The 12,196-nt window shown below is 35.8% G+C and overlaps 1 protein-coding gene across 1 annotated transcript in view; it reads right to left on the reverse strand.

Moving 5' to 3' along the window:
* LOC106069663 (polypeptide N-acetylgalactosaminyltransferase 13-like) overlaps positions 1–6,209 on the reverse strand; it is a 16,310-nt gene extending 10,101 nt beyond the window's left edge. The window contains exons 1-4 of the mRNA XM_056016541.1: positions 5,615–6,209; positions 3,750–3,800; positions 1,641–1,788; positions 173–345 (exon numbers count right to left, since the gene is read on the reverse strand). Coding sequence (XP_055872516.1) covers positions 173–345; positions 1,641–1,788; positions 3,750–3,800; positions 5,615–5,951 — 709 coding nt within the window. The 5' untranslated portion in view covers positions 5,952–6,209. The remainder of the gene's footprint in view (positions 1–172; positions 346–1,640; positions 1,789–3,749; positions 3,801–5,614) is intronic.
* Between the last annotated feature and the right edge of the window lie 5,987 nt (positions 6,210–12,196).

Below are 12,196 nucleotides of genomic sequence, written 5' to 3' on the forward strand. Positions count from 1 at the left end.
CATAGAACAATGCCCTTAACAATGTAACCATATAGAGTACAACTTCCAATTACATCATATCCAAATGTAACTTTAAAATTTCCCATTGGCGATCATGCATAATACAACAGAGCATCGTATTCATATGTAATCCCTACATAGTAAAACGCGCTATTCTGCTGAAGGGAGTTACCTAATTTGGATCCGTCATCCACCAAAACTATTTCTCTTAAAGTTTTCTCTGGTGTTCTTGATAGGACGCTATGCACGGACCGAAGTAGTGTCGTCCAGGCCTCATTGTTGAACACAAATACTACAGCTATTTCATCTTTACTTCCATTATATGAGTTGATAAATCGTTTACATCTGGCAATAAAAAAAAAGAGAGAATGCTATATTATGTTACTAAACAGTTATTTTTCCTTTGATAAAATAAGATTAAATAAACTAGCCGTTACTAGAACTATTACATTTAAAGAAGAAAAGGTAGAGGTTTCCCCTTTCAGACCATGCGATCTATAAGGCCATCTGTTTCTGTGGCCCATGGTTGACGAGGGTGTCATGTGGCCGGCACAAAGGCTAACCGTCAGGTACCCATTAGAGCTAATTGACTCAGAGGCGCGCAAAGATCTCAAAATTAAAAACTCCCAGTCTTCACCAAGATTCGAACTCGGGACCCCACTCAGAAGCCGAGCGCTTTACCACTCAGCCAGCGCACCTCCCTTTAAGATTTACATTTTCACTTTTTATCTCATTGCCTTCCACTAACAAATTCGTCACTTCCTGTTCTTTTTGTCCGCTCCCCACCCCACCCCACCTTGTTCTTTTATGCTCACTTGAACTGTTTCGTACTTCTGCTCCCAGCTAACACGGGAAAGTTCCTCGAGTGCCGTTATGAACTTAGCGACATGAAAGTTTTTGATGTCGGTCAGTGCGTCCACTCACGTTATTAAATATAGATACGATCTTATCTTTTTCCAAATGTTCATGAAACCTAAACTAAATCTATATATGCTTAGTACGAGCGTCTGATGAGGTTTGAGGAACATGTTCTCCGACAGAATGAATAAATCGCCCGTCCTAAGGCGAGCAATAAAATGGTGGCCAATACGTGGAAAACGTAAGAAGGGACGTCCTCGTTTAACTCGGCGCCGCACCACCAAGGAGGATTTCAGTGGACAGAGGCTTTAATAAGTTCAGACAAAGCTGGATACCATTTTAGATGGGTACAGCAGGAGGATCAAACTGTGCAGGAGGATCAAACTGTGCAGGAGGATCAAACGGTGCAGGAGGATCAAACTGTGCAGGAGGATCAAACTGTGCAGGAGGATCAAACTGTGCAAGAGTATCGAACGGTGCAGGAGGATTAAACGGTGCAGGAGGATCAAACTGTGCAGGAGGATCAAACGGTGCAGGAGGATCAAACTGTGCAGGAGGATCAAACTGTGCAGGAGGATCAAACGGTGCAGGAGGATCAAACTGTGCAGGAGAATCAAACGGTGCAGGAGAATCAAACTGTGCAGGAGGATCAAACTGTGCAGGAGGATCAAACAGTACAGGAGGATCGAACGGTGCAGGAAGATCTAAGTTATTTTTCGAATAGAAAAGTTATTTCGGAAAGAAATGTTATTGGATCTCATAGCTAGATAGGCTCAACTTACGCATCAGACATACACTGTGGTAGACTTCTGTGTATTGAGATCTTTTCACTGATGTATTCATTAAAACTGTTCTTTTGCCAGCCCTCATCATATTGAGCTTTGTCTTGTGCTGGGATATTTTGTATCTTTACAGCGACACCGCCTTCTCCTGGACAGATTAAAAAAGTGAGCGCAATAGAGTGATAGACACCCCCCCCCATATTCCTGTCCACAATTCAGCACAAGAAGGCAATGAAAAGTATATTTATTTATTTAATTATATTTGTATATGTTGGATTGTCCTTCTCCACATTAGCCTTCATATACGTCAACGTTGCATCTCAGTTAGGCATTTTTTAAAATGACTCCAAGAATTTAGCGCTTTTCTTTGGTAATAAATATAACTTCTAATCTACATCGGGTTTTCAATATCTTTATGTATATGTAGGTAAGCAATGGACCTCATTCACCAATCATGCACCAATTGTAAATAAACACATTTAGCCACGTCATAATATTGATAAAACAATGAAAAATACGTATCACGTGACAGCCTTTATGGATTACGTAATTTGTATAGAAGATATATAGAATCACGTGGCTAAATGTCGTTTGTTTACGATTGGTGAATGAGGTCCATTAGGACTTTATGGTTTAACTAGTATAAGTCATTCAAAGATCTAAGGCATGTTTATCGCAATATTTTCATGTCTTGTCAATATCCTTATATCTACACTAATCTAATCCTCGATCGTTAAAGGTAACTGGATCAATACAAGGGTGGATAACATAATAAGTAAAAGTTAACCAAAAGTATTTGCCCCTCATAAAATCATTAATAGGCTACAAATGTTTGTTACAAAACACACACACACACATCAGATAATCTCAGTGTTTAGTATTGTTTATAGCGTTACCAATTCTTTTTCAAAATATTCTCTCTATATCTTAAAACTGAAATTCTATTAATAAGGCTTATTATACTACAAATAATCATTAATGTCAGGCATATAGTATACACCAGGACTTCGTATAATTTGGTGTCAAATACATTAATGCAACTGAATTTAAATATGTCTTTATTTATATTAAAAAATTTAAAATCGATATAGTCACATTTGAATCAAATACTTCAAGCTTTTTTTTTATAAATTTAAATGCTCTAGGGTTATCGGTTATGCCGATGTCTAATGTGTCTAGTTGTAGCATGAACCTAAACATCTGTTACAGTAAAAACTATTTCGTTACACTGAAAAATCTTTTGGATTACACACCACACACATCGATTCAATAATTTCTTGCTGTAAACGCGCGTGCTTGAATGAGTGCTAGTTCATAACGTCAACAGTAATGTATGTGTGTTCGCCGGAGAGGAGGGGGGGGGTATAGTCTGAATGTTGAGTTATGCTTTCAAGCAGTCTGTTAGAGCCCTAGCACAGACTCGTTTCAATTATTTTATAGCAACCAGCAGTATTCATTTCAAACAAGAAAAAACATTAAAATACTTTGTTTTAAAAAACGACACTACAGCTTTTATACAACTTATAAAGCGATTGTTTTTCTCTTAGTAATTAATGAATCTCAGGAAAAAAAAAGAACAATGGAAAATGTTTTACCCAACCCCATACCCCCCCCCCCCCAAAAAAAAAAAAAAAGAATCCTGGTTGAGTAAAGATTTACTTGATTTTATAATATTCCAATGACAGGCCTTTAAATCTAAACATAGAATGCGCAAAATTGTGCTGAACAAGACATACGGAAATCCCTAAGTCGTTTGGATCTAGTCCGTTCAAGAGAAATATTTTAATTTTTATTTTTTTTTTACTTTGACAAATTATAACGGCCAAACTAAAGTTTTTACCGTGTGGTCAGGTTTAGGGCCGTTTTTGAGATCCGTGTCCATTCCAAGAAGATACAAGCTGAATAGAGGTATTGAAAAGAAAAAGGGCACTGATGGTCATTTATATTTGTAATTACTATTGAGTAGCCTATAAGAAGTTAGACAAGTTAGTCTATTTCATGTACCTTTTATAAATAGACCAGTTGAAAGTGGATTATAAGCGCATTGACATGATTTAACTAGGACCCAAAAAAATCCAATTCTCGAAATAAAAGAAGAAATCATCTTACCTGGACCTGATGAGTTGATAGCGTCATTAAAATATGGGAATGTGACATTATCTAGAATGAATAAAAAAAAAAGTAGGATTTTGATTAAACTGATCAGGACAAGCTGTCATTATGTGTTCCATGGACTCTTCTACATTTCAACATTATTTGCCTTTATATGTGGACATTTCCCATGTATTTTAAATGTAGTTTCAGGTGACGATTTTCACTTTACATCATTTGATTGTCAGTATCAATATTATTCAGATTTATAATTTGACCAACAAACAAATAAGATCAGAGCAAGGATCACGAGGTCTTCTTTGTATTTAAAATCTTTTATCTTGTACTATTTATAATCTTTTATAATCCAAGGCCTTCGCCGCCATTTCTTGATAGGTCTACCCATGGATTACCCCAGTGATGGGCCAACTTTTTAAGGAATGGGCCAAAAAAAAAAAAGAAGCAAATTTGGCGGGCCATAATTATTTTACATAGCAAATACTTCAAATACATACATTTAGTATCAGACTTTATGATATCACTATTTAACTTATGCACTGTATGAAGATATGTCTTTTGATGATAGTTCTTAATTTTGATTCGGCTTGGGATTTTTTTTTTATTAAAAGTTTACTGAGCAGTTCATCCGTCAATCTATTTCTGACATAGTTTGTTAGTTCTAAGCCGATATATATGCAGATATAAACATTACACATAATCTTTGAGCATGAGAGATTACATTTGAAAAACGAGCCTCTGTAGAAGTCTAATTCTTTACATTTAGAAATGTTTGGGATGATTATTTGTTTCATTATATATATATAAGATGTAGCCATATTGGTACTGTAGTGTTAACATGAGAATGAGAAATCGACAGTTTAAAAATATAAAGATAGTTTGAGGCAAGTTTAGGGTGATTCGGAAATTAGATTTCAAGACTTCAGTGCTACCAATATGGCTACATCTTATATATATGTATTTATGCATCAGCACAGACTCACTGAATCTTAATCAATGTCTGATTTCTCAAAAACCTGGTTACTAAATTGTCCAATGTTTGAGAGTTGAGAGAGTTTGACTGAGATAGTGACACTGTTGTAGTCCCACCATTCTGACAGTGTCAAATAATGAATATTCTAGTACATGTATTTACTTGTCTTTATTTTTTTTTTATATTAAAAGAATATTAAATAATACTAATAGAAATAATAATATTTGAGTGATCAATGTAATTATCTTATCCCGTATTACATTTCAAACTCAAGGTTCTTTTAATTGTATAAACATAAAAGCACATGTTTACACTTCGACTAGCAACAGTATTTTTTTTTTCAACTGTAAAATAAATAGCCAAGGGAGTTAAAACTAAGCAGAGAGTTTTACATTAGAAGGTTCTGGTTCTTTCTTGTCAGTTGGAGATGTTAGTACAAGGGAAGACAACAAGTGGGATAAGGATTACGAGGTCTTCTTGTTAAATCTGCTCTAGTGAATTTACTATTGAAATGAAGTTATAATGTGTGTTAACAGTGTGTGTGTTTAATCTTGTCATGATTTCTACTGGAGAATTTAAATGTTTGATTTCGTAAAGAGGATGGCTGTTATTTGTCCAGCTAAATTAGATTCTCTGACAAACATTGGACATCAGATTCTGAATTTATGAAAACATATTGACCACCAAATCACATTGTAAAAAAAAAATTAACATTCTACAATGTTTTGTTATCTTATATTTAAAAAAAAAAGCGAAAAAAAATCAAAATAAAATATTTTAAAAGTCTACTGTTGAGATACTTAAAAGATTTGATAGTCTACAAACTTTGAATTGCTTTATAATTAAAAGTTCTAGAACCTAAATGCATTTTTTATTCCATAAAGAAACTTGCCATAAAGGTCGACTCCGTAATTTATTGGCATTTTCAAAATGCTCTCATCCATAACATTTGGCTGCTGTTTGAATGTTGGAACAAGATTTCCAGAACTATTTCTTACTTCCCGCGCTAAAATCAAGGTCGAGGTCGACAACACTATTTCTCTTGCTCTTTGCTTCAAGTACTGACTCAGATATTGTTCAGAATTCCAGTTCATAGACATCACAATTAAAAAAGTTATAAATACTGAAGTCAACAGAATACTTGCACACTTTCGTAGTTTCACGACAGGAGTTAATGGCAACACTTTGTAAAAGACGCGTTTCATTTTTTGATGTAATAAATTCAACATAAACTTTAACAAGACTCTGTACACAAAGCAATGTAACTGGTAATGCAGTTATACGAAAACCATTTACTTTAACTTATCGTAAAAAAATATTGTTTTATTTGTTTGTTGGCAGTTTTTTTTAATCTATCGACATAAGGAAAAAAGAAAATCCAACGATAGTCTGCGGACTTCTGTTTTTAGAAACATTTTTCGTTTACGGTTGACTATTCGCACGACTTAATCTCATAATCTATACTACACACCATTAAGCCTAAAGTTGATGGAAATATGGATTTTTAAAAACGTTTAACACACGTACTTCTAAGTGTACGCATCTGAAGAATAGTTGTAAACATAGACTTATATATATATATACATATATATATATTATATCTAGACTGGAAATCGGAAACAAATTATAATTCGCGATTGTATGATTCACAGACCTATATATATATATATATATATATATATATATATATATATATATATATATATATATATATATATATATGTTTATGTAGGCCTACGCGTAACTCTTTTTCAAGCTGTAAGGGAAGTCGCCCCAATCAATGTTTTCTGTCTTAGAAAAATAATGATCTTTAGTTTTCTAAGTTTAGAAATAATGCAAAATCATTTATCGGATTTTCTTTATAATATGCTATTAATCACAGAACGATATATTCATGCTAATATATGAAACAAAGCCATTTCCTGTTAGTTTCCATTGAGATAATGTTTCAAAAATCCTAGATCGAAATAATTCATGTCTGTTAATTTTAATCATCTTATGTAGGCCTACATTTAAATAGATTGATTACCTAGATCTTTCTAGATTATGTATTTAAAAATTGCAAAATAATAATTATGAGTAGAGAGTACTCTTATTTTTGATGTTCAATTACTAGATCTAGATATAAAAATTAAATTATATGTTATATAGGTTAAGGTTGAATAAAAAAAAAAAACACTTTACTTCTTATAACTGCTTTACAAAACAACGCCTTGTTTCAACTTTTAAAAAAATTTCACATTTTTTGTAGTGTTAAAAAATCTCCATGTCCAGTCTAGATATATTATATATATATGTCTATGTTATAAAGAATTTTCCATAGAAATACATTTCTCTACCTCACTAAAAATGATGATAGAAGCAACAGTCTAAAGAATAAAATTATGTAGCAGAGGCAAAGCCGATTTTTAGTTTACAACGTTTGGGGGGGGGGGGGGGGGCTATGTAACAGTCTTTGACCTACTGTTGTGTTTAGCGCACTTAAACATTTCTTGGTGTTTTTGTAACATTTTGAAGCAGAGGGGGGAAATAATGTGTTAGGGGGTGAGGCTGGACCGAGAGGATCAAAGATATACATTTGGGTATTAACCTCATCTCATCACTGGACTGATCTGGGACATACGCCACTAACCAGCTTTCTTCAGGAGTCTCGGTTCTGGGCGAGTCTCTCCAACTGTCCCCACGTCTAGCCTGTCTTGCGTGACATCTGCTTCCAAATCGTGACGCCATGTATTCCGGGGCCGTCCCCTCTTCCTCTTTCCTTAGGGGTATTAACCTAGGCCTAAGTAAAAGTAACTCCTAAGTTTATTTGTTTAAGTCGTGTATGACAATTAAGGCAAACAACGAAGAAAGAATTGTAAAAAATACCCACTAATCCTACTTTTTATTGTTCACATTTGTGTTTCAATGGAACTAGTTCAAGGTGTAGATTACAGTTGAGAGAGAAAAAATCGTCAGAGGAGTCGCCAGCTGAAATGCGTGTTTAATCATGTTTCCTTGGCTTCGTTAACTTCACTACCATTTTGTTTGAGACTGCCAGTCCCAAATGTTCTTGTACTAAAATAATCAACCAATGTAGAGAACGAAGCCATACATTTTGGAAATCTACTTGGATGAGGGTCGTAAGTCATGAGGGCGCAGCACAACTAGACTAGAAAATAGTCTTCTTCTGCGTTCTCATTTTTATGTTGGAGGGTTCAGATGCCTGGTCCAATATCTTCGCCTTGGCTTCCAGATCATTCAACTTTCGTAATAGTTTTTCTTCTAAAAGGGGGGGGGTGTCTTGGTACCTGTGTCTGGTTCGAGTCTCTTGATGGAGAATGCGTAGTTGAATCGCAGGAATCTCTGGGTGACACATGGAGAGATCAGTTCATTAAGGTACAAGGAAATTTCATCACTACAGACGCAATGATGACAAAGTGTGGACATCTTATTATTGATCTCTTCACTCATAGGGAATCAATGAAGTGTTTGCAGGAATGCCGCATTAAAAGTGGTAGACTAACCTTGCTGCGCTGATCTGAATTCGTTGTAGTAATTATGACGAGAGTGTAAACTTCATTGTTGACACTGATCCAACTTTGAACCAAATATAAGCAGAGTGGTTCATTTATGAATCAACAGGCCCATCGACAGAAATATTTGGGCACCAAACAACCAGCTACGCAAGGGCCATCTGTTCCCCCCCCCCCACATTAAAAAAAAAACCTGCTTTAAGATGCTTTAAGAAAGTGTGAAAAGGCCCCCATTCTGTTGGGGCCCAAGACTAAACTCCTCTTCGTCTCCCGCCCCCCCCCCCAGCACCGGTCTTATGAATCAACTTAAAAAGTCAAAGTAATCTCCAAAATCTACGAAATTTTAGTCAAAGGTAATCTGGAAATTCGTGATAAGTGCGCCCAGGTTTTGATTCTATCTTCGATTCTGGTGTTCGTACTTGCTTTTTTTTTTTTTTTTTTTTTTGGGGGGGGGGGCTACCAGAGGCGATATCTTCTATGGAACTGAGGATTCATATAACTGTGTTTTATCAAAGTTGAAGTGCTATGTTATAACTTAAAGCCAAATGGTTCATCTCTCATTATCTTTGTGTCTGTCATAGTGACAATCTTAAATGTTAAAAAATAAAAACCATTCAATCGTTTTGTGAAATTCATATCAAGAGATTTGTGTAGATTTGAACTTAAACAAGCTCCATCAATGAAACCAATTATAATGAGAGCGAAACAGCATTCTTGCTTTCTCAAAATATTACTAGTGTTTAATTAAACCATTCATGTTTTGGTGCAGAGAAATATCAATATCACATAACTTATTTTTTCTCGAACTTATCCACATTTGACATAAAAGACACGCACTGCAATAGGAACTGTTATTGGAAAACAAATGTGTATCTATATAAAAGTGCATAAAGGCTTAACCCTAAATTTTAATTTTAAAACTGAAATAAATTCACTTACAAATAAACTCTGCTGTGAAAGATTAGATCACCATTCATGATAAATTTTTCAACTGTAAAACTGACTGTATCATTTAGATCTACTTCTCCCCCCCCTCCCCTAGACATTTACAGTTAACACAAGTTCAAGAGTTTTCACAATCTAATTGTTAGTATGTGTTATGCTGATGCTATTCAGTATTTAGGAGTCATGTCACTCATGGGCGTAGCCAGGATTTTTTTTCGGGGAGGGTTTTGGGGGGGGGGGCCCGCGGAAAAAAATTATATATATGTATATATATATGTGTGTGTGTGTGTGAACATAATTAATCTTTATTACATTCTGACCCCTTCGGAAGACGTTTATTGTTTATTGTAGACTCCCCGCCCTTGCTAGCAAGGGGGTCTGGGGGAGTTCGCAGCGCTCCCCCAGCGCGGGGCGAAGCCCCGCCGCCGAGCACTATTTCTGGTATTGAAAGCCAACAAAATGCATATTCTGAGGTATCTACAGTGCATTATCTTGCTATTAAAAGTTTTATTTCAAAAACCTAATGTGCTATTCTTACTGACTTAGACCCTATCGCGCCGTTCGGCGCATTTTCCGGCAAGCTGTTTCCGCAACTCTTACTTTGCGTAATTCATTTTGTGTGAGAACATGTCCCGCAAAACATCATGCGACGCTCTGTCACAACCTTACTAAGGATTCGACTCCCAGTTTGGCATATGATTTCTTTGATTTAGACCCGATCTCTATGACTGACTCCTAATATCTGTCTTAGCCATCTTTGTTGAGACACATTTAATGATTTTCAATTTCGGCAGAAGACTATTCACACTTTATTAATGGAGCCCAAGCCATTGGTAGAAATTTGTAACCTTTCTTGACTACGCTCTTGGAATTACATGCCTGTATTTCGCTTTAGATTTTATATCGAAAAGGAAAGTTTTTTCGTCAAATCATCTGAGGGGTTTTAAACTAAGAAATCTCAAAAGTTTTTTTTTGTTTTGTTTTTAACTCAAAACCCCATTTAGCTACGATCTTAGAATTTGGTGACTGTAGTTTGCTTTAAAATAATATTGAAGAGAGAGGTTTTCAACTCTAAACGCTCTGTAGGGGAATTTTAAACTCAAAACCATCTGGAGGGGTTTTAAACTTTAAAGAAAAAGCCATCTGGAGGAGGGGGATTTAAACTCAAAACCCCTTTGGCTACGCTCATAGATTTTATAGTGTGTAATTTGCTTTTTTTTTATATTGAAGAGGTACTTTTTAGCTTCAAACCCCAACTGGAGGGGGGGGTTAAACTCAAAACCCCTTTAGCTACGCTCATAGAATTTTGAGTGTGTAATTTGCTTTTTTTATATTGAAGATGGGGTATATTGTAAATTTTGGAGGGGGTTTTAAAATCAAAATCTTCCTCAACTGTGCTGTTGGAATTTGGTGATTGTTGTTTGCATTTTTTTTTGTTTTGTTTTATAGAATTAGGGGGATTTAACTGCAAAAACCTTTGGTAGGGGGTTTAAAATTCAAAACCCCCTGTAGGGGGTTTTAAACTCAAAGCCCCCTGGTAGAGGGATTTGTATCTCAAACCCCCCTGATAGGGTTTTTTTAAATCTCAAAACCCCCTGGTAGGGGGATTTAAACTCAAAACCCCCTGGTAGAGGGTTTTTAAATCAAAACTACATCGGCTGTGCTGTGGTAAGTGATGATTTAGTATTAAAATCTCACCTAAAATAAACAAAATGAAAGCAAAAATCAGTCACTTAATTTCATTTCGGGGGGGGGGGGTTTGAACCCCAAGAACCCCCCCCCCTGGCTACGCCCATGATGTCACTTGTTGTTAATTATTACGGCGTATGAATAAACAGCTGATTTGTCGATTATCGCCAACGCTAAGACTTTTGTGATTTATCATTTATGATAATTAACACTACTGAAGAATCCCAGAACCTTTTTAATAATTCACCGTCTGTCCTTTAGTCTGTTGGGCATAACATGTGATCTGTGGAGCGTCTCGCTCCATTCTTTCTTGCCTTTTGCCAGAATTAAAGTGGCCTAATTAAATGTATATCAGAGAGATTCTTCTAGTTCAATGCCTTTGAAATAATATCACATTAGATGATCGTTTTTTAAGTAACCTATTAGGCTACAACCTATGCATGACTAATGCAAGATTGTAATGACGAATACATTTAAGAAGTATTTCTTGCATTGTGTCCATTTAGGTAAAACAAATTGGCTGCCTGCCGTGCCTGGTAAGCACTCAGGACTGTCGGTCGATGGTCACGGTTCAAACCCTGTCCACTGCCATTCCCCGTCTTCCTGCTGGAGGTTTGGGCTAGATTGAAACTATCTTCAAATCTGAATGAAAATTTTAAACGTCTATAACAAAAAAACAACAAGTCAATAAGAGCAATGAATAACTGCTGTAAAAGTGAATAAGCGGGAATAACGTAGAGACTGACATTTCTTTTTAGAGGCAAATAAATATTTTAGAACATGATAAAAATTGCAGTACTGTTACGGAGTGTACGCATATGGACTGATGTAACGCATGCTCGCGATGTTTAAAGCGGAAGTGATGAAAGAAGGACACGCATGGAGACTAGATGGCGATAGCAAGTAGTTTGATTGAGTTAGGAGATAATGGAAAATCATTTAATATTCTTGTTAAAATGTGTATTTTTAATATTATTACACTGGCATTGAAACTGAAGGCCTGTAAATAATTGTGTCATTTAGAAATTATACCCACGCATACATAGGATACACGCATACATAGGGTACACGCATACATAGGATACACGCATACATAGGGTACACGCATACATAGGATACACGCATACATAGGATACACGCATACATAGGATACACGCATACATAGGGTACACGCATACATAGGATACACGCATACATAGGATACACGCATACATAGGATACACGCATACATAGGATACACGCATACATAGGGTACACGCATACATAGGATACACGCATACATAGGATACACGCATACATAGGGTACACGCATACATAGGGTACAC

Source organism: Biomphalaria glabrata, chromosome 1 (genome assembly GCF_947242115.1).
Source record: "Biomphalaria glabrata chromosome 1, xgBioGlab47.1, whole genome shotgun sequence".
NCBI classification, from domain to species: Eukaryota; Metazoa; Mollusca; class Gastropoda; family Planorbidae; genus Biomphalaria; species Biomphalaria glabrata.